General features: G+C 41.0%; 2 protein-coding genes across 2 annotated transcripts in view; both read left to right on the forward strand.

Annotated features, from left to right (window-relative positions):
* The window catches only part of dnah1 (dynein, axonemal, heavy chain 1), a 28,527-nt gene extending 19,157 nt beyond the window's left edge, over positions 1–9,370 (forward strand). The window contains exons 54-77 of the mRNA XM_030778376.1: positions 365–556; positions 633–800; positions 1,232–1,423; positions 1,773–1,904; positions 2,001–2,126; positions 2,272–2,391; positions 2,490–2,639; positions 2,721–2,881; positions 3,112–3,337; positions 3,489–3,684; positions 3,983–4,134; positions 4,477–4,673; positions 4,786–4,930; positions 5,126–5,284; positions 5,980–6,111; positions 6,202–6,372; positions 6,540–6,719; positions 7,113–7,289; positions 7,474–7,644; positions 7,873–8,003; positions 8,099–8,243; positions 8,453–8,659; positions 8,819–9,053; positions 9,249–9,370. Of these exons, the coding sequence (XP_030634236.1) occupies positions 365–556; positions 633–800; positions 1,232–1,423; positions 1,773–1,904; positions 2,001–2,126; positions 2,272–2,391; positions 2,490–2,639; positions 2,721–2,881; positions 3,112–3,337; positions 3,489–3,684; positions 3,983–4,134; positions 4,477–4,673; positions 4,786–4,930; positions 5,126–5,284; positions 5,980–6,111; positions 6,202–6,372; positions 6,540–6,719; positions 7,113–7,289; positions 7,474–7,644; positions 7,873–8,003; positions 8,099–8,243; positions 8,453–8,659; positions 8,819–9,053; positions 9,249–9,370 (3,987 nt within the window). The remainder of the gene's footprint in view (positions 1–364; positions 557–632; positions 801–1,231; positions 1,424–1,772; positions 1,905–2,000; positions 2,127–2,271; positions 2,392–2,489; positions 2,640–2,720; positions 2,882–3,111; positions 3,338–3,488; positions 3,685–3,982; positions 4,135–4,476; positions 4,674–4,785; positions 4,931–5,125; positions 5,285–5,979; positions 6,112–6,201; positions 6,373–6,539; positions 6,720–7,112; positions 7,290–7,473; positions 7,645–7,872; positions 8,004–8,098; positions 8,244–8,452; positions 8,660–8,818; positions 9,054–9,248) is intronic.
* Positions 9,371–10,645: 1,275 nt separating this feature from the next.
* On the forward strand, positions 10,646–20,013 carry mapkapk3 (MAPK activated protein kinase 3). Its single transcript, XM_030777338.1, has 10 exons — positions 10,646–11,057; positions 15,345–15,484; positions 16,639–16,703; positions 17,577–17,656; positions 17,796–17,922; positions 18,247–18,322; positions 18,542–18,666; positions 19,059–19,144; positions 19,263–19,343; positions 19,673–20,013. Exons 1-10 carry the CDS (start codon positions 10,785–10,787, stop codon positions 19,826–19,828), a joined length of 1,209 nt encoding a protein of 402 aa, XP_030633198.1. The 5' UTR covers positions 10,646–10,784; the 3' UTR covers positions 19,829–20,013.
* Positions 20,014–22,893: the final 2,880 nt, after the last annotated feature.

Here is a 22,893-nt window from a genome sequence, read left to right on the forward strand (position 1 = left end):
TCATCTTTCATTATTCAGCTCCTGTGACGCTTCCATTCTTTTGACTCCAATTCTTTACAAATTCTTGACATAATCTTGACATCTGATTCATAGACATAGCGAAAAACTGGAAGTTCTTTGTAGTGGAAAACTAACTAAGGAGCCACTGACTGTCACAAGGGTTCTTATACAGTAAGAGGCACAGGATGTTTATTGGACTGTCTGTCCATTGCCAGTTCATACCTAAAGCCTTTGTTAGGTTCCATTTTAGGACCTGTTATGTCATAAAACTCAACTTTGGCTCACTGACGTGCCTCTCCATAACTTTTTTAGGCAACCCAGGATGTAGTAGAGATCCCCTGCGATTGTGTCTGCTATATTGCAGGTTAGAGCCATGCAGAGACCCCCTCAAGGAGTGAAGCTAGTGATAGAGGCAGTGTGTATCATGAAAGGTATCAAGCCTAAGAAAGTGGCAGGAGAAAAGCCAGGCACTAAAGTAGACGACTACTGGGAGCCTGGAAAGGGGCTTCTGCAGGACCCTGGCAAGTTTCTGGAAGGCCTGTTCAAGTTCGATAAGGTAAGGAGACATCATATTTCAGTTCATAATGTGACTGGTATTTGTGTTTGGTAATCATGAATTGTCTGTTCTCCAGGACAATATCCCAGACTCTGTGATAAAACTGGTGCAGCCCTACATTGATAATGAAGAGTTCCAGCCAGCCTCTATTGCTAAAGTGTCAAAGGCCTGTACCTCAATCTGCCAGTGGGTGCGAGCCATGCATGTGTATCATTTTGTGGCCAGGGCTGTGGAGCCTAAGCGGGTATGATTTTTTTGCCTCATGTCAGCTGATACTGTCACAACGTAAAGGGTTTCACTGGTGTCACTGCAAGGGTTTTGTCAGATCTGCTTATACTATATTAAGTGAATTTTTCATCTCTGTTGTCACAACATAATCAAAGCGGATCCTCAGTCAAATAACCGTGTATAACTAGAAACACTAGAGCGACTACTTCATCAACAATGTGTAGTGTGCTGCCCCCTGTAGCTCAGAACGAGTATTGCATGAGCAACACTCAAAATTGACCCTACAGAGTGAGACTTGGAGATCCATTTTCAGCCTTTTTTTTTTTTTACCTAAAATTACTGTAAGCCTTGTTCCTGCAACTGAACTGGTTGAAGACAGCATATGGTGTTTTGTAAATTGCCATTTTTTAATCTCAGTGTATTATCCTGTTTTCTATTTTTGAGCAGCAAGCCCTGCAGGAGGCGCAGGAGGACTTGGCTGTGACCCAGCAGATCCTAGATGAAGCCAAAGATAAACTGGCGGCTGTAGAGGAGGGCATTGCCACGCTTCAAGCCAAATACCATGACTGCCTGGCCAAAAGGGACGAGCTAGACAGCAAATGCCAGCTGTGTGAGAACAGGCTGATTAGAGCTGACAAGGTAAAAGACACACTTAGACTTATCCAGCCTGCACTGACCACAGTATCACTATTTATTATCTATGATAGTGTTTCCTGGAAGTGTTTTTATCACTTAAATCATGCATCAGCTTTTAGTACATTATGCAAAGCACTGGATGTGCTTATAATGAGCTGCAATTGTTGAGTACGTATCTAAAGCTCAGCTAAGACTCAGAAACAGTGATCAGCCAAAAGAAATTTTAAACAACAATCTAGAGTGTTGAGGGCGTGTGAATTCATATTCAAAGCTCAAAGAAATGTCATCATGTCTTACTCTACTTTATTGGGGTATGTGTGTGTGTGTGTGTGTGTGTGTGCGTGTGTTTTAGCTGATTGGAGGGCTGGCTGATGAAAAGGTACGCTGGGGAGAGACAGTACAACACCTGGATTTCATGGTGGAAAATGTAGCTGGAGATGTATTGTTGTCTGCAGGATATGTGGCCTACTTAGGCCCCTTCACTGTGAGTATGCTGACTTTGTGCCAGCATGTGTGTGTGTGTGTGTATGTTTTTATGCATTTATGTGCATGTGTTTTGTAATAATTAATTTTCCTCCAGGGAGAGTATCGGGCCTCCATGGCAGAAGAGTGGTTGCGTGAATTTAAGAAACTCGGTGTTCCTCACACTGATGAACCCAGTCTGATAAGCACGCTGGGTGACAAAATCAAGATACGTTCATGGCAGGTCAGTCCCAGTCACTGCAGAAATAAGCACATCAGCTTAATCCGAGGTGACCAACCACTGTTCTGTTCTGTGGGAATTCATAAATGTTCCTGAATATACTGTAATATGTATTTTTAAATATGTTCCTAATCATGTGTGTGTACAGATCTCAGGACTGCCAAAGGACAATCTTTCTGTAGAAAACGGAGTGATTGCCCAGTACTCTCAGCGCTGGTCTCTGTTCATAGATCCACAAGGACAGGCCAACAAATGGATTAAGAATATGGTAAAGGCATTAGAATACTCTAGAAATTCAAGCAGTCAAGATCTACAATGAAACAAAAAACTGATTTTTTTTTTTTTTGGTGTGTATGTTTCCCAAAGGAGCGTGACAACGGATTAGATGTGATGAAGTTGAGCGACCGGGACTTTTTGCGCAGTCTGGAAAATGCCATCCGTTTTGGAAAGCCATGTCTGCTTGAAAATGTTGGGGAGGAATTAGACCCAGCTCTTGATCCGGTTCTGCTGCGACAGGTACCTGCTCACTGCATCTCTTTCTCTCGGTTGTTGCGTTTTATACATGCACAGTCTTACACACATGCTTGTGCCGTTCAGACCTATAAACAACAGGGCAGTGTGGTGCTGAAGCTGGGGGATGCTGTCATCCCTTACCATGATGATTTCAAGATGTACATCACTACTAAACTGCCCAATCCACACTACTCTCCTGAGATCTCTACCAAAGTTACCCTCATCAACTTTACTCTGTCGCCCAGGTATTCGTCTCATATCCTCTGTGTCCTCTATTCTTATTACTCTCTAAACAGCTTATACACGAATCAGCTTATATACTCTCATTTCATAGTATATCACTTCACCACTCTCTCAATTCCTCTTACTTACGCCTTCACTCTGTAACTGTAAAACATACCGTTTATGCATGAGGGTCTATTATTAAGGTTATAGTGGATGTCATAAGCCTAAGCCTGGCTCTTTGTGTCTCCAGTGGGCTTGAAGACCAACTTCTGGGTAGAGTGGTGGCAGAGGAACGTCCTGATCTGGAGGACGCCAAGAACCAGCTGATCGTGAGCAACGCACGCATGAAACAGGAGCTGAAAGAGATTGAGGATCAGATCTTGTTCCGCCTCAGTTCCTCAGAGGGGAACCCTGTGGATGATGAGGAACTGATCCGTGTGCTTGAGGCGTCCAAAGTCAAAGCTGGAGAGATCCAGGTTGGAGAATGCGTGGGATTGACCTTCACAAATGAACCATAGTCATTTAGTAACACAGGATTTGAATTTTAATAACGACGTGTTGCAGTTTTATTGTCAAGTGTATCCCGTAGGGGACAATGCTGTCACATTAACAGAATGACATTCACAGGCCAAAGTGGCAGTGGCAGAGGAGACAGAGAGGGACATTGACGCTACTCGTCTGGAGTATGTACCCGTGGCTGTACGCACTCAGATCCTCTTCTTCTGTGTGTCGGATCTCTCCAACGTAGACCCCATGTACCAGTACTCTCTGGAGTGGTTCTTAGGCATCTTTATGGCAGGCATCTCTTACTCTGAAAGAGCAGGTATAGAATATTTGTACCACAGATGCCCATTAAATGACCCTAACCTCATATAGATGTCACTCTCTGGTGTATGCTGGTTTCACTTCGCATATATACATTATTCAGTATCATTCAGTCATGTGCTGATTAATAGTACAGTCAGTTAGACACTGATATGTCTTCATCAATATCAGATGACTGACAGTTTTCAAATATAAGTAACTCTAGCAATTATGGTTTTGTTAGTGCTTTGTTATGTCTGCTATTTTATGCATTCTCTTTTCACCACTCTGTTCTGCCTCTGTGTATCTCTTCACAGACACTGTGGAGCAGCGGATAATCAACATCAATGAGTATTTCACGTTCAGTCTTTACAGCAATGTCTGTCGCAGTTTGTTTGAGAAACACAAGCTCATGTTTGCCTTTCTCCTGTGTGCTCGCATCATGATGAATGAAAACAAAATTGATTTGGTTAGTAAGACAAAAGCCTTTTTAATCCCTCCTCGAACTTCTGTAGTGCTCACTTCTCTGTTTGCCCATGTACACATCCCAAAGGTATGCTTAAACAGATGGTTTGATGTTGGAGTCAATGTGCTGTTTGTCATTTATAGTCATTGTACTAAGGAAACCAGTATGCAGTTATGAATGCAGTTAGTGAGTTGTTCCCTGTTCTTTTCAATCTGGATTTACTCACTGTGACCTAGCATTAAACTGACAGTTAAACTGCCTGGACACTTCAGCCCTTGTAAAAAGCACAATAAGACTGAGAACCAATAGATTATATTATATCAAGTTGTGTGCTTTTTCCCCCAGACTGAATGGCAGTACATGTTGTCAGGGGGTATGCCCCAAGAAGAGCTGCCCAACCCTGCAGTGGGCTGGCTTTCAGACCGGGCCTGGCAAGACATTCTGGCCCTCAGTGGCCTTCCGACCTTTTCCAACTTAACACATAGCTTCTCCACGTGCCCTGAGAGCTTCAAGAAGATCTTCGACAGCAGCCAGCCTCACAGGTTGTCATGATAACGCACGCACAGACCTGATTTATAACGTTAACTGACTGACTGTCTCAGAAACATAAATATATATGTCTCAAGGTTGATTCTTGGCTCTGTGTGAGTGTAGGGAACCTCTCCCAGGTGAATGGAACACCAAACTGGACTCGTTTCAGAAGTTGCTGATTCTGCGGTGTTTGCGAACAGACTGCCTCACACTTGGCCTGCAAGATTTTGTGGCTGCACAGCTTGGCCAGCGCTTCGTTGAACCCCAGGTGCCAGAACAGAACATAAACAAAATATACACCAACGACTGAGAAATACAAAAACATGATGTGAAATGACAAAGAAGACTTATTTGATAAATGTAATGTGTTTTAAACCAACCATTTTCAGATTGTTTGAATTAAGTTTTATGCTTTAAACAGTGCCAGCAACCTTCACTAACAGTTGACTTCCTTCTTGTTCAGACATCAGATCTGTCTGTGGTGTTTAAGGAGTCCTCTCCGTCCACACCCCTTATCTTTGTGCTGTCTCCTGGCACTGACCCTGCAGCTGACCTCTATAAGTTTGCTGACGTCATGAAGTTCTCCAAGAAAATGAGTGCCATCTCTCTGGGCCAGGGCCAGGTCAGAGTTGAGGGTGTGCATGGGAATGCCATGTACCTGAGAGAGATCTCAAACATATTTTTACAAATGAGTTTGCTCTCACACACTAATAAAGGACGTCTCTCCACCTCGGTGCTAATGATGTGTCTTTTTAGAACTCTCAAAAAGGACTCAGAGTCCTCTGTCACCTGCTGAAGGCATGTCACATTCCCCGATGACACAGAGTGACTCAGTAATAAGAATAATTAGTAACAAGTAATTAGACTGTCTCACACTGAATTATGCTAAATTTCATACATAACCGGATGTTATTTCATTTATTTGGCTCACCTCTGTGTTTTGAGACATGAATGGTAAAACTTAATATTCTATGAGTGGCGTGTTCATATCTAGGGTGTAATTTAGCTGTCTCAGAGATCATTATAAGACCATTATATTACAGCTTTTGGTTATTGTGAGGTCTTTCATGGTTGTGTTTTTTGTTTTGTTTTGAGGAGAGTCCTACTTGAGTTGGACTTTGTTTTTTTGTTTTTGTTATGACATTACTATGTGAGTGTTTGTTGTCTCGTAATTGTCTCGTTTTGCTTGACACAGAGACAAGCCGTTAGTGTCGTAACTTGTTATTACAATGCCATGAGGTTGCTTTTGACTGATGTGTAGTTACACTAAAGCTGATCTTTTCACTTTGTTCATAATTGTTGCTCGTCATATCTCAGGGGCCTTGGGCTGAAGCAATGATGCACACAGCCATGGAGAGGGGAAAATGGGTCTTCTTCCAGAACTGTCATTTGGCACCCAGTTGGATGCCTTCTTTGGAGAGGCTCATCGAGAACATTGACCCCGACAAGGTGAGCTCACACAGACAACTTCATTCCAGTAATTCTAACATAGACTATAGCTGTTGAATACTCATCCCAAGTATGGTTTCTGTACTGTAGGTTCATCGGGATTTCCGCCTCTGGCTTACCAGTCTGCCCAGTAATAAATTCCCCGTGTCTATCCTACAAAACGGCTCTAAAATGACGATTGAGCCGCCCCGTGGCATCAAGGCCAACTTGCTGAAGACCTATATGAGCCTCGCTGATGATTTTTTGAATTCGTGCTCTAAGGTTTTTGTTTACTGAGAAACATTTTCATTTTAGCTGAAGTCATGGTGCACCTTTTACTCAAGTTTAGCTGTAATGAAATAAATTAATGTTTTGTTATTTATGCACGTCTTTGCAAAATATGTCAAAATGAAATCACTTCTTTTAATGTCCATTTTGTCTCTGTCCAGACAGCAGAGTTTAAGTCTCTCCTCCTGTCTCTGTGCCTCTTTCATGGAAATGCCATTGAGCGAAGGAAGTTTGGTCCACTGGGATTCAACATTCCTTATGAGTTCACAGATGGAGACCTGCGCATCTGCATTAGCCAGTTGAAAATGTTCCTGGATGAGTACCAGGACATCCCCTACAAGGCAAGGCAGATGGTGTCTGTGCCTGCTGCCTGCCCTCCTCCTCTCAAATGTTCATCTTTTCTTCATTACCTCTTTCTTCTCTGTCTCATCATCCAGCTCTTACGCTAACCCTTAAAATGCTCCTGCGTCATCTATTTCTTTGTTATTCGCTAATTAAACATTTAGTGATCATTACAATATTCACTCTATATTTAATTATAAGCATATATATATGCTTACACTGTAGATCTAATGTTTTAAACATACCGATCAAAGATGCATGTCCAGATGTGTTACAGACACAACACCCATTTTTGAAGAATGTTAGTAGTGTTAAGTACATGTTTCTAATGACTTTAGTACCTAAGCTGTGCAGGACACTGTCCCTGATGTGTCCTATATTCTATGCATTAGGTGCTAAAGTACACTGCAGGCGAGATCAACTATGGAGGTCGTGTTACAGATGACTGGGACCGCCGCTGTATCTTAAACGTATTGGAGGACTTCTACTGCCCTGCTGTGTTGAGCCCTGAACACATGTACTCTGCTTCTGGAGAGTATCGCCAGATTAGCACTGACCTGGATGTCAAGGTGAGCCAGTCTCTTTTTTTCAACAAACAACCGACCATTACTTACCAAGCAGACTCATTCTTACTGTCCTTGTATGAAACCCAGATTTCTTTTGTATTATGTTAAGTAAGAATTTCTTCTTTTTTAGTGGGTTCATTAGGTGTATTCTTGCACTGATGTGTTAAGCATATTGTTCCATTGTCAGGACTATCTGAAATACATCCGTGGTCTGCCCATAAATGACACACCAGAGATCTTTGGTCTTCATGACAATGCCAACATTAGTTTTGCCCAGAATGAGACTTTTGCCCTGTTGGGGGCTGTAGTAAAACTGCAGCCCAGGGCAGCAGCCACTGGAGGAAAGGCCAGGGAAGAGGTACGGGATTTCTCTATCTGTTGAACTTATTATGCATGTTAAGTGAGTTTCGACCATCATCTGGAAAACCTGGGGAATTCTGATGCCAACTCATTAGTTTCCCACAACCCCACATAGTTCTCAAAGGAAATTCCCTTGAGTGCTTTTTTTTGTCTTATGTGTTGCATAATATGGTTGACTGTACCGTGAATAAGGCTTTTGATGATTTGTATTCATGCTCGACTACAGATTGTGGAGGAAATAGTGGTAGGAATTGTTGAGAAGATCCCAGGACCCATCAGTGTACAACAAGTGATGACCAAGTATCCAGTAATGTATGAGGAGTCAATGAATACAGTGCTGATCCAGGAGGTCATTAGGTACACACTCTCTTCCCATGCAAATACTGGTTTAAGATCAATTATCAGCAGTCTCTAATCTGACACACAACTTACATTGTCTCTTTTTTCTCTAGATATAATAAGTTACTTGAAGTCATATCCAAAAGCCTCAGTGATCTGGTCAAGGCTTTGAAAGGGTTGGTGGTGATGTCATCGGAACTGGAACTCATGGCCAACAGTCTGTTCATAAATGCTGTTCCAGAAATTTGGAAATCCAAGGCAATAATCTCCTTCATGCTCTCTCTCTCTCTTTTTCTCTGCACCCGCCCCCCCCTAGAGTTATTTCAAAAATGGTATCTAGAAGGATAAACATTAATAATATTTTTGGAATGCCTTGCCTCTCTGGCTATTGTATTGTTACTTGTTAGCATGGCTCTCAGCATATCATCAACACATTCATTGTGCTGTCTCACTCTTTTTTTCCAAAGGCCTATCCCTCACTGAAACCCTTGGCCTCCTGGGTGTCAGACCTTCTTCAAAGGATCAACTTTCTACAGGGATGGATTTCTGATGGCATCCCAGCAGTCTTCTGGATCAGTGGCTTTTTCTTCCCACAAGCTTTCCTCACTGGAACCCTGCAGAACTTTGCTCGCTGCTCTGTGGTCTCCATTGACACTATTGGATTTGACTTTAAGGTTTGGTAAAAATAGTGTCATTTGTCAGCAGCGGTAATGTCTGCTTAATCAGCAAATTATTAACATTTGATTGTTGTCTTACCCGTCTTACTGGCTGTACTTTGCAGTTTGCTTTGGACTGGTTTTACCTACTCACCTGTCTGTCTAATCCTCTCACAGGTGATGAAGGAATCAGTTGCGGAGCTGAAACACCGGCCTAAAATAGGCTGCTTCATCCACGGTCTGTTTCTTGAGGGAGCACGCTGGGACTCCCTTGCTGGCCAGCTCACTGAGTCACGGCCTAAGGAATTGTACACAGAAATGGCTGTTATCTGGATGGTGCCTGTTCCTAACCGAAAGCCTCCACCATCTGGGGTCTACGTCTGTCCCATCTACAAGACTTTAACCCGTGCTGGTACGCATTTGGCATCTTGTTCAGGGATACTGAATTTCCATATTAAATGACTGAGGTGTAAAGATCTCAGACTGCTTTGTAGGTTCAAGGTATACAGTGTTCTTCAATTTGGTCTGGTGAGAGAACAAAACTGAAAAAGGAAAAGGAGGTTCAGTCATTTATTTCCTGTTTCGTCTTTCTCTATTTCCTCCATAGGAACTCTCTCCACCACAGGACACTCCACAAACTATGTGATTGCAGTAGAGCTGCCAACAAACCGTCCACAGAGACACTGGATCAAGCAGGGTGTGGCACTAATTTGTGCTCTGGACTACTAGACATAACTGTTCTATTGCACACACATGCACACGCACGTATGCATACACATACAAAAACATGCATGTGCGCACACACAAATGCATCCAAAAACCACACAAACCCTCAGGTCAACATATTAGTCCTGTCCTGGAAGAATGTACTTTCTAAAAAAATGTTGTCTTTTTTTTTTTGTGTGTAAACAAATAACAAATGAACATGCTAAAGAGTTTTTGCCAGTACTTGTTTTGAGTCATTTGTGCTATAGCTTCTGTCCACACATTTAGAGTGCAATAGTAAAGTGATCAGTTTAAGTCCACACAGTCTATGTGTGTGAAATATTTTAATGTAGTTATCATTTGTGAACCTTTCTATATATTTATTTCTTATACATGTGTAGGAAGAGGCTCTCAGACTGCACTCAGTAGCTTAGGTATCATTTGGCGTTACACTTAATGACCTGAGGCCTGAGCATTCAAGACAACACCCACTACAAAAGGCAAACAAGGCTATTACTGATTGTTTTGTTCACTCTGCAACACCCCCCCCCCCCCCCCCCCCAGTCTTCAATACATTCCCAAGCTGCTATCTAGGCTTTAATTTTCATTTAAAAGCTCATAACCTTGTGAGTAAAATTTGCTGAAAAAACAGGTGTGGGAAATTTTGAATCAGCAATACAAAAGAATGTACAACATAGCTGTGGAAGAATGTGATGAAACGCCGGTTTGGTTAAGGCGGAGTAAGTGTGTGTGTGTGTGTGTGTGTGTCAAGACTTGTATTCATCCATCAAATCTGTGTTTCGCAGCTGTTTACCAACTCTTTTTACATGTACTGCTCCTTTAAGAGACAAACGGTAGAGGAACTTATGTGAAGTGGGGTGTAGTGCTTACGCAAGGTTCTCTATGATCGCATGTGAAAGCGGTCAGGGCATTGGAGAAGGATGAGACTAACGGGAACTAAAGCTGACTGAGCCGCTTGCTTTCACTAACCGGACGAGGACTTATTACTGCAGTATTACTGTTACAGGTTCTATCCTAAATATTTAGGTTACAATGGATGTTAATGAATGATTGATATCGAATGTTTATCAAAACAGAATAATATTTTTCTTCCTCCCAAATTTGTTGCAAACTTCATCCAGAAGTATCGAAATTTTGGCGACTTGGAAATTTGTTTTAAAAGACACACTTATTGAGAAATCTCTAAAATCAAAGACATTTCGACCTTAATCTTTGGATGTTATGTCCGGCAGTTTTGTTTCCATCAGTCAATACGAGGGAATTGGACGAGAACACCCGTAATCTTAACGATTCGAGGTCATTGACTGGTCGACTCACAGAAAGTTAGTCCGCCTGAGGATTTCTTTCGATTTCCTATAAACCACCAGGCAGCCTTCTGTCTCCTTAAGGACCAGTGTCACACAAGAGAACTGTGAACATGCTGCAAAATGGCAAAGATGAAGATACGAAGTCAGAGACGTCTCAACCCCAGCCAGAAAGTCAAAGCCAGGCGACTGGTGACAGCGCAGCGTTTAACCTGCAGACCGACAGTAGTACACATTTTCCAATGCCGGTCTATCCAAAGCTGGAAATCAAGCGTAATGCGGTCACAGACGATTACAAGATTTCCAGTCAAGTTTTGGGTTTGGGCATTAACGGAAAAGTATTGGAATGCTACTGTAAGAAAACAGGAATCAAGTGCGCACTCAAGGTATTACTGTTTCCACCTGTAAAATAAGCAGATATGCCTTAAGTGGTCTCATGGGACTGCAGTAGAATCCACAGTCCATATTTTACACTAAATCTTAGTATGTAGACATAAACTGGAATAATTTTAGTAAAATGCTTCGTACTGTATCTCACTAAAGGCTATAGGCTATAAACTTATCTGAGGAACTTTGACCTTACGAGCAAGCCAAGTTTCTTATCATATTTCCTTGTCTCCTCCTTCCAGTTTCCCTTAAACATATATTCACGTAAAAATAAAACAAGTTAAATGGAAATATGTCCACATCACATACTGATGTTTTAGCTCTAAAATGTTACTGCTGTTAGTTACAAGCGGTCCACCCTTGTCAAAGTCCTGTCTTAACAGTCACCTGTCTTTTTACTTCTCTCTCTGTGTAACATCGTCATTGTCAACCATTTTAAATCTGTCCTCTCACAGTGGTTTAATTTGATGGCATAATTAAGATGAGGACGTTATTGTTGTAGGACAATCACAGAATTAATTGAGCTGCATTTGTGGAGTCCCTGACTTCTAGCCTCTTTGCTTTATCATTATGTTAAAAGTAAGGGAACATGGCAGTATTCATTTGTATGTGTGTGTGTGTGTGTTGGCACCAGCTCTCATATATCAGTTTCCAAGTGGAGTGGGCACCAGAAGTCGGGTTCCTGGAAGTAGCTGTGTGTTGTTAAGACCACTGGCTGGACCTTATGGTCTTCAGAGGTTCTGGGTTCACTTACATGTATTATTCGGATTGAGGAAATATGGCACCATGCAACAGTATGGAGAAGGATTTATGTCCCACAGGATCATGGCCAAAAAGCCAAGAGTTGGACAGTTATCACATGGGAGAAATGATTGGAAGAGAACATAAAAAGCAGGACAGAGAGAAGAGGGACAGAAAACAGCGAAAAGACAAAGAGATTTGTCAACCTTTTGTAATGTGTCGTGAGTTATTCTGACTACCCATCAACTTTGTCATTCCGATTCAATTAGCACCAACAAATACTATACTTGACTGTGTTGAACATTAAGTGTAATGGATGAGTATAGGTTTAATCCACTCTACAATCCTGGAGGGATGCCATCCTTTTAATCTAATTCAATTACTTAGATCATGATTTTCCCTCGCTGGACTTGACTGGCTAGCCTGATCTCTTGAGATTCATCTGTCAGGGTTCAATTTGACAGGCTGTTCAGTAGATTCTCTATCCTGCCTTAGCATGCACGGTTGTACTCTTCAGAGTCAGACTGACTGGTTTTTATGAATGACTTTGGCCAAAAGGTCTGCTTTTACCGCTGTTTTTCATTGCGTGCTTGATATACAATCATTAATTTACAACAATCATTGATGTAGAAATTTTTTTAGTGAAAATCCTCCCAACAGTAAGTGGGAATGAAGTGACTTCACCGCACAGACAGAAATAAAAGTATTTTTTTTGGCCCTGTGTTTGGGCTTCAGTCCTTTGCCTGGGCGGTTTCTACACCGTCTGGGTTTGCCAGCTCAGATTACACTTTGGCTTGATTGGTTTTAGTCTTTTATGTGTCCATTTGGTGTACCTTCTGGGCTCAGCCTGTGAGCCGACTGGATATTGTTCTGTCGGAGTGGAGTCCTTGTTAAATTTTAGCATGTCTTTGTGCTGCTTGAGGATCACTGCTAGGTTCATTTAGGTTGTTTGGTCTCAATAAAGAGTTAGATGAAATTTATTCCCCCCACAGGGAGACACTCAAAGGATTTCTGGGATATCATTTTTGTTGTGCAGTATGAGTTGGAAGGTATCGTAATGCTAGCTGCCTGCTTAAAAAACCTGAAACATTAACATGAACTCTGTCCTTCGGGTCATTTGTGTATCTGCAGAGCTCATAAAAAGCTGTTAATCAGTGTGAGAATATTTGTGATTTGTGTCTGTTACAAAAATGGAACCTCCTCTCAGAGAAAATTGCTGTGTCGTAATGATTTTGGGTTCTGTTTTACCGCAAGGTTGTTTTAGAGAGACGTGCGTTAGAACTGTGTCTCCCTGCACGTGTTTGGATAAGACCTGACTCATTCGGCAGGACAAACACACTCACAGCTTCCCAGCACTAACAATGACAACTGGTTTTACATATCTTTCCTCATAAGGGTTCATCCAAGGTACTTACTAAAATGCAAAAAGTTTATATGATCAACCAATAAGAATTTTAAGATTTTGGGGTTGGTAAGTGTTGCACTTGATGTTGTGTTGTGCTAAGAGTTTTTTATTTGGACTCTCTCTGGTGCTTTCTGGAGTGAATTAAGATTACTGGTATCAGTGGTTATATCCTGGCTAATAATGACAGTACACTGTAATCTATGTATGTCCTTTCACTTCACCTTAGTTTTTATCATCATACTGTGGTTGTATTTACTAAATGGAAACTCAAACCAGTGCGTTATCTCCAAGTAAATAAGATGAGGAAGACTGGTAGTCTGCGGCAACAGACCTGTTGACTCAGGAAATTAAATGCCGCAATAAATTATAAAGAATCAATAAGCTCATTGTACTTTTCTAGGCCTTTAATCGATATATTTAAGCAGCATCTGAATTTCCTGTTTGGCTGAAAGCAGCTCTCCTAGCACACAGGCCGCCTCCTCCCACATGTATTTAGTTTATATTTACAGCAAATACATTATACTTTTGTGGGCTGAGGCAATTAGCGGTAATGTTTTACTTTGTGGCAGTGACCAGTGCTTACTCACAAATGTGTATTTTTCCGCCTTGTGACATGAAGAGATTTTACTTTACAAGGGCCTTGCTCTTCTAGCTAGATTACAAAGTGTTTCATTCCCTCTTGGGAGGAGAGAAGCTCCGTGTACATTATGAACTCAGTTAAAATGGTTCAGAAGATGATCAGTTACAGGTGTAATGATGGTCCCTATAGGATTTGCACGAGGCTTGTAGATGTCAGCTTACATTATGAATAACGATTATCTGGAGATTATCGCATTCAAACCTTACACAATGCAGGAGAAGAGATACTGTCTGCCTGTGTGTACACTTTCTGTTTTGTTTTGTCTTCTCAGAATTTCTCTGGCAGATCAGCAAAGTGTTTGTAGTTTCCTCCCTTGCCTGAATGTAGCCTTAGCTGTAAAGGTTAGTCTAAGTTAAGCAGACACCATAAATCTGACACCTTTAAATTTGTCATTTGAAGTTCAGTGAGGTTCTTCTTATATTGTCAAGTGATTCAGTTATTATGACTCAATATATATTCATTGAATTATTGGTTAATACCTACTCATGAATCTACTTTTAGTAAGAACAATAAGAACCTTCTGTTAGGAAAATGAAGAAAACAATGCAGACACGTACACACACACACACACACACACACACACACAAACATACGCACATTTCCTATTTCATCATCAGTGAAGAATGAGAGAGACAGTGGGTGGAGGTCAAATGAAATTGCACATAATTCACACCTCTGCACAGCTCACACAAACAAATTGCTTTCATTTTTAATTGATACAATTTGTAGGCCCATCTTCATTTTTGCTTTTTGTCTGTGAATATATGGCGGTGATTGATAAAGCTCTCATGCCCTCAACTCTGTTACCTACCCACATTTTTGTGGAAATCTGAACCTTTAAGTCCCTCTCAACAACAAGCTGTTTATGTGACATGTTTACTGTTTACTATTTATTGGAGAGGGGACTATGACTACACCCAAGGGAAGAGTCACTGATAGACTGCATACACTCCTGTCTGATTCTGGCTCAGCTTAAGGGTTCAGCTCTGGTGCAAACAGAAGGAGGTGCATCCCTGTCAGCTCCCAAAAATATCTGGTGATTGAAAACGTGTGCAATGTGAAGGCCTCATGCCTATTCCAGTACAGGGAATGTGTCCAGTGAGTCTGTCAGCCTCGTGCTTTACTATCACAGGTTGGGGGAGGGGATGGATAGAATTGCTGACTAGAAATGAATGAAACAGTGGGGGGGAGGGAAAGAAGGACCAATTAAGGAATTTCCTGCCTGGCTCAATGCTTTTTGACAATACAGTTAATTACATAACAAGAACAGTCTGCTACTGTTGTTTTAGAACAGTAGGACTATTGAGGAGATGAAAAGAGCACTGAAATTAACATTTGAAGAATGTTTATGGTGGCATTTTGAGTGTTTACGTACAATTTTGTTTGTGCGGAACCCCCTTCAATTAGGAATTCAATGGGCATTTAAGGGATTATTTTTTACTCATGATTTCTCCTTTTCTTTCTCTCATTCCTTCTCTCTTTCTTAATTTTTCTGTATAGATCCTGTATGATAGTCCCAAAGCGCGGCGAGAGGTAGAGCTCCACTGGCGGGTGTCTGGGGGGCCATACATAGTAAGAATTCTCAACCTGTATGAGAATATGCATCATGGGAAAAAATGTCTGCTCATTATCATGGAATGGTGAGTCCCATGTCTGAATGAAACTACATTCTTCTAATACTGATTTCATGTCTTATGTCTTGATTAGTCCTTACTCAACACACATTAACGCTACATGTGCTGAACTGCCTTCTACCTCTTCTAATTCTATGTTCCCCAGATGTTTACTCATATTTCCAAGCATTCAATGAGAAAATGTGCTGATCTGGAACTGCTTACAATTATATCTGAGGTTGCCTGCCTCTCACACAACTTTGGGGAGTTTCGTGTCCTGGTCAAGGACACATCAGCAGAGTCACAATGCTGACGATGTAAATCCTCAACCCTCTGATTACCAGACTGGTTCCTTTACCGCTTGAAGTTGGTGTTAAACCATGTTTATTTTTATAATGTCAGAAGTGCAGTTTCATTCCGGTGCCATATCACATTTTTAATTTATACATATAGGATTTCATTTCCCCATAAATGTTATTACTGTCTTAAAGAGAAATAGGACAAATTCTAGTTTAAGAAATTGTTTAGAGGAAGAGGTTGTAATAACTATAGAGATCTTGTAATGTCTTATCCATCTGCATGGCTTTTTTTTTTTTTTTTTGTGGTTGGGAAGAAGTACACAGTAAGTTGTGAAATTGTTTCTGTACAGTGTAATCTGTTCCTACTATCACTCCACCGTGTTTACTTTTACTCAGTAGAGTTGTCAGAAAAGAACACAGACACATTTTAAAGTAAGGAAATATGTCATCACTTAATTTGGCATCTGCTCCGACTTTCTGTAACTCACCTCCCCTTCTCCTTTGGTTTCTCACTTTCGGGATAGAAGTAAGAAGTGAGAATTTGTGTTAAGGTCCCTTTCTGTTGTGTAAATCTCCGTGATTGCACACACACACTGTGAACAGTGAATTTATCTCTGCATTTAACCCATCCAACACACCAGTAGTGAATACACACAACAGACGCAGGAGCAGTGGGCAGCATTCCTCTGCGCCCGGGGAGCATTAAGTGCCTTGCTCAAGGGCACACAGCCGTGGATGTTGGGCCTGGGAATCGAACCCTCCAGTCACGAGCCCAGTTCTCTAACCTTTACACCACGGCTGCCCAAAACAATGCATTAGGAATGAGGGTCATATGGGTGATGTGGGGTTTTTCATTGTGTGAATGTCTTATTTTTGTTTTAGTATGGAGGGGGGAGAACTCTTCAGCCGAATTCAAGCTAGAGGAGACCAGGCGTTCACTGAGAGAGGTGGGTGACAGATAGTTTATGTTTGTTTTAGTTGAGCTTGAATCTAAATTCTTCTATGTTCCATCGGAAGCGACAATCAGCTCCAGTAATTATCACTGAAATCCACCTACAGTACTCTCACACAAGGCTAAATCATTATTCCTTCGGTTTTAGCCACCGAAATTTTGAGGCTGGACTGTTTGTGTCTGTACTCCCTTCTGTGGCAGTGTCTGAAGAACACATCGACATAAGCAAAAGTCCATTGTGGTTTTTTCTCTCTTGGCATCTTAACACTCTGTCCTTCCAAAAAGTTCTAAAACATGCAGAACCTTAATGTCTATATTCAGGCCATTCAGTGCGACTGACATCATATCCATCCAGCTCAGCTCTTGTTGACTTCAGTGCTTAAACTGTTTCAAAAATGGATTTCTGTGAAACAGCTCTGCGCACTCATTAGCCAGTCAGAGACGTATAATGTTTGACAGAGCAAAACCCCTTTTTGAAGTTTGAAGGCCAGAGTTAATTTTTACACCTATAATTTTACATGCAGCCATTAAGTTAACTCCATTCTTGCACATGACGTCATGCATCAGCAAACCTGTTGAAGAACGGTAAAGGTATGACAGGGCAGTGCTTTTAGTATGTTATCACCTTTATTTATGAATGTAGCACCCATAAAAAAATTCCATAGTGGTATTCACTCCTTTCAGCTTGGTTGACCAAACGGTTTCTTCTTTCAGTCCAACTAATCAGCAGATCATCAGACCCTTCATTTGTTATAGTGTGTGTATTAATACTGGTAATAGAAAATATTCAATCAAAAGACTCTCTGTGAAAGCCCTCTCTAAGGTCCATATTCTCTTAGTTTCAGTAAACTGTTGTGTCCACTTTCAGAGGCGTCGGAGATCATGCATGACATTGGGACGGCCATTGAATACCTCCACATCATGAACATTGCACACAGAGACGTCAAGGTGATTCAAATTCACATACACATGCACATGCAGATTAAGATGTACTTACTGTATACAAGAAGGACAACACTGGAAATAGCAGTGATATATGACACCATGTAGGATGCGTTTTGTCACACTGAATGTCTGTCATCTCCAGCCCGAGAATCTACTCTACACTAGTAAGGACAGTAAAGGCGTCCTCAAACTAACAGACTTCGGTTTTGCCAAAGAAACGACACTCCACAACCCACTGCAGACGCCTTGCTACACACCATACTATGTGGGTAAGGTTTTTCTTTATTATAGCTCCGACCCCTACCAGCTTCCTCGGAAGCTGCATCTATGTGAGAAGAGAGGGTATGAAAGAGAAATGAGATATGATTCTTGAACTGCCTAGTCAATCTGATGTAGCATTTTACATTCTGATGAAATAGCTTTCCACTGTCAGTCCTTTTACAAAGTGAATTCAAGGTATTTAGTATCTATCTGTAACATATCCATTTCTCTACTTCGACTTAAGCTCCTGCTATGACTTTAAAAGAAAAAAAAAAACTTTATTATTTTGTCATTCGTATTTCTATTTCTGTTTCTGCCTTCTCGTTTCTAAGCCCCTGAAGTTTTAGGCCCAGAGAAGTACGACAAGTCATGTGACATGTGGTCACTGGGCGTGATCATGTATATCCTGTAAGTATAAATAGTGCTTGTATTTCGTGCCTTAGTGCGGCTATGTAAACTTCTCAAAGTTCTCATTCAGGTTTCTGAAAGTGATAATGTGATTATGTACATGTCATTGTTTCATTTCTCTAGCAGTTCATTGCGCTTCTCTGGTCACACTGTTTTTTTTTCACGCTAGTTATAATTGGATCAACAGCAGGGTATTGATTCTGTTCTTTTACTCTGCAGGCTGTGTGGCTTTCCTCCGTTCTACTCCAACACAGGCCAGGCTATCTCACCAGGCATGAAGAAACGTATTCGCATGGGGCAGTACGAGTTCCCAAACCCAGAATGGGCAGAGGTCTCAGAGGAAGGTAAGATTGGAGACTTGACGACCGTACGTGTGAAAGTTTGTACATTGTTACAAGTGGCTTAATGTGTTGCGTGGGTGTCTGTGAATGTGCACGCACGTGTACACAAAGCAGAGGGCAGACTAAAAACAGACCTTGTGGCGTAATACACAAGATTTAGTGAAGTGAAACATGAGTGTAAATAGAGGCTTGTGAATGCCACAGATACTCTGGCTGAATCTGTAAATTCACAGTAGGACAGACATCTGTGCACTTGTTCTAACACGTGCTCTCTTGCAAAACCAAACTTTAACTAGGGATGAACACATGCATCCTGTAGAGTAGAACATGATAACATTTTACCGACATCCATTTCGATAATGTAACATTTAACCCCTCCACCTCTCCTCCCTCAGCCAAACAACTGATCCATCAGCTGCTGAAGACAGATCCCAGTGAGAGAATGACTATCACACAGTTCATGAACCACCCATGGATCAAAGTAAGCATTATCCCATCTTTGACAGTGTGTGTGTGTCTATGTGTTGGGGTATGAAAGTGGATATGCATTTGGTAAATGTGTGACTAAACAGTTTCTAAAATACGGTTGCATTTTTAAGCAATCGATGGTGGTGCCCCAAACGCCTCTGCACACCACACGGGTTCTTACTGAGGACAGAGAAATGTGGGATGACGTTAAGGTAAGCTGTATTCTGTGGGGACATCTAGTGGTCATAATGGGAAATGCACTTTGTGTCGTAGCATATGTCATTGTATCAGTACACTAACTATTAGCTATGCCAGAGGAGAAAAGGTTCCTTATAAATCCACATGTGAAAAAAATTTGAGATTTTTTTTTTGTACCTGAATAAGTAACTCTTACATCTTATAAAAAAATATCATCAATTTTGTAGCTGTAGTAATATTTTATATCCACCAGAGGGCAGCACAAAGCTGAATTGTGATTTCACGTCTCTGCTCTGTGATTGAATTTATCATCAGCAGCACTCTCCCCCTCCCTCTTCCACAGGAGGAGATGACCAGTGCTTTAGCCACAATGCGTGTAGACTATGATCAGGTGAAGATCAAAGATCTGGACACATCCAGCAACCCACTACTCAATAAGAGGCGCAAGAAGGCAGCAGCTGGAGGAAAGAGCGGAGGCACTGTGTGTAACAGTCAGTAAGGACACAGGGAGGGAGAGAGAGCATCAAGGGACTTAAAATGGGACGAAAATAATGATAGGTTGAAGAGAGAGGACCCAGACAGAGTGAGAGATATCCTCAACTCAGGGCACAGCTGTGGAGGACAGACGTACAATGTCAAATCCTGACTGAAAATCAGCTATGGACACCACATGTTAGCCTTTGGTTCTGAAGTGTTTGTTTTAATTTTGTTTGTATTTATGTCTGTATATTTGCTTTAGAAATGATTCAGTGCCTGTAATTCATACACAGCTGTGTATGTGTTTATTCGTTTTTGAGATGTCTCTTGAGTTATTTTGAAGCTGGGATGCTGTTTTTTTGTTTTTTGTTTTTTTTTACCCACAAAATACACAGAGCGGTCAAGACATCACACAGCTAAACTTCCACCCACTGGCCTTCGTTTGTTTCTTCTGTCGAAGACTAAATCCTAGAGAACAGTTATCACATGTCTAAACCACTCTGCTAGGAAGGCTCCCACTCTGACGTTGATTTATATGTGTGTGAACTTGTGTGGATTTGTGTGTTTATTGTTTCACTGTCGTGAGCAAATCCTTAAAATGAAAATGGAAGAACTGGTCGGTTTGCCTCAGAGACTCTACACATCACTGTTATTATTGTGTTTGTTTATTATTGGTCCTTTTTATAGGGATTAAAACATAGTTGAACTCTGATGGATTTTCCACTTTCTTGATGACTGACATGGGAATACAACAGTTATATTTATAAATCAGAAGTCTCAATGAAATATTTGCTGTTTTACAGCATTTGAGAATTTTACCATTGAAACGTCTTAGACTAATTTTACTATTTTTTTTAAAGCCAGCTTTCCCATGTAGCGCTGAAAGCTCTTTGCTAGCATAGTATGAATATTTGCACTCAGAATATGACAAATCTCAGAACCTATTGGAGAATCTCTCAATGCATACTCCATAGTCCACGCAGATGAGACTTTTTTTTTTTTTAAAGCGTTTTGGATGTTTCCAGATCATCTCTTAAAGTTTGGCAATGTGTATAGCAGAGCATGCCTAGGCACTTTGCTACGCTCTGCGTACTTAGGCTAATTTGCTAATGAGTTCATAGATGACTTAGGTCCGTGCCTAATATGGATCAAGGTTGACTCTCTTCATTTCGCTTGGCTCGAGTGCTCACGCATTCTTTAGCTCTCTGAAAATCTTGTCACCCAGGATAACTGCAATGCATGACTTCACCTTGATAAACCACCTCCTTCTTTTGAGGTTTTGGCGTGGAGTCCTTTCTTGCAAGATGCTCAACACTCATGGAAACAAAACCACCCTTGCCTGAAAAGCTTCCTTGTTGAGACACTGCATCTAGAACATGTCCTCTTCTCACTCGGGACTTATATTAAAAAAACTTATTGGGTTTGAAAGCCAAAAGAGAATGTCTTAAAAAATACGGAAGCTGGAGGAGGAGTTTTTTTTTTTTCCTTTTTTTCCCATCAAGCACTGGGGCTTTTGAATAGCAGCAACAATACCATGACTGTCTGAAACACTGCCAACGTGACTTTGATGGTTACACTCGGAAAGGTCACCATCTTAGGAATATATTTAGAATATAACTAAACAGTTGCACCTTTACCCTACTTACCCATTTTAGGGCTGACCTCAATGTTCTGACTGTTCTCTTAGATAGCTGAGTAATCCCACAGGACTGTCGTATAGCAAATATCACAGTACTACATCCACAAGACTATACCTGGGTCATTTTACAGTCAATATCAACGTGGGCTTATCTTAATGTTAGGTTTCTTGTCACGGCCAGAGTGTTTTGTTGCATGTTATTTGGTAATAGATTACACAGCTGAGAGGAGACACATTTGGTGGATGTCCTGTGTGTGGAAAATACCCAGAATGCCGTTTACTTCCTCATACAACATGCATCATACAACAACACGATTTCTTCACATCCTTTAGGATGATGAAACATGTGGTCAAACATCTTTTCAATTGTTCTCGGCTAAGTCTTCTGACTCATGACAGATATCGTAAAAGACATCAGACGACGTTAGATCAAAAGATCAGAATACTGCTTTAATTTCTTTTTTTTTTCTGAACAGAGATTCCCTTTTAACTAAATTGAGTAAAAGGATAGTTTAATTTAGTGACTATATTGTGTTTTACTGTTTTCATGGAGCAGCAGAAGTACACATTAAGACAGAGAGGCCTACATGATATGTGTGTATATTTATGGAAGATTAAATATGGAAAGGCACCAGAAGTGCCTGTGAGTTAGTCAGACGCAGGGATGTTTTAGATAGAGGGAGGGTCGTTAAGCTCTCTGGCCTTTTGGAAAAATCTGTTGCGGGAGTAGGATGGAGGTTAATGTCTTCCCATAACAATGACCTTGTCACTCTCTGTCCCTATCTTCTCACATATCTTAACTGCAATCATATTTCCACCCTCTCTTATTTTTAGTGTCAGTTAATGTTAGTGTTAGTCAGAGTTTCTTAATCCATTAATCATGTTTTCTCCTGCCTCACTGTATGATTTAGGTCCAATTTTAAGACTTTTTTTGTTTTCAATATGGCATCTGTTTTTCTTCATCCTTGCTGATTTCATCCTTATTTCTCTGTGTAATTCAATCCAATAAGATGAACAAATCCCAGCTGTAAAGTACAGAGCCCAGCTCCTGACAATTAAGGCCTTTATCAGAGGCTGAGCTGATAAGGGTATCATTGTGGATACTGAAATAGCAACAGCCTTGATGAATGCATCATAGGCTTACTTTTCCGTTTGTTGTTGTGGTAAGCATATGGAGTGGGATTTCATGTGTATTTGACCCTTAATGTCTGACTTGTGTGCTTCATTTTGGTTTTGAAAAGATGGATGTAATTTTGTAAGGCAGCTAATGTTCTGACATAACACTGCACAATTGCTATGCCCTATATTTTCAGCATCTTACCTGCTTTAAGATGATCTTAGCATTTGAAATGATTCTAGGTTAATGGCTGAAACAGTATGGAAAACGTGTTCTTCAGGATCCAACTACAGCAGTCTCTGCAGCAGGTCAAGACACACTTTTCAATCTA

The sequence above is a fragment of the Chanos chanos genome, chromosome 6, assembly GCF_902362185.1.
Source record: "Chanos chanos chromosome 6, fChaCha1.1, whole genome shotgun sequence".
NCBI classification, from domain to species: Eukaryota; Metazoa; Chordata; class Actinopteri; order Gonorynchiformes; family Chanidae; genus Chanos; species Chanos chanos.

Excerpts from the sequence above, each read along its gene's own strand:
- mapkapk3 (XM_030777338.1), top strand. The coding sequence starts at position 10,785 with ATGCTGCAAAATGGCAAAGATGAAGATACGAAGTCAGAGACGTCTCAA. Across the intron at positions 17,923-18,246 it reads CTACACACCATACTATGTGG|CCCCTGAAGTTTTAGGCCCA; the intron begins GTAAGGTTTTTC and ends CTCGTTTCTAAG. Across the intron at positions 18,667-19,058 it reads GGCAGAGGTCTCAGAGGAAG|CCAAACAACTGATCCATCAG; the intron begins GTAAGATTGGAG and ends CTCCTCCCTCAG.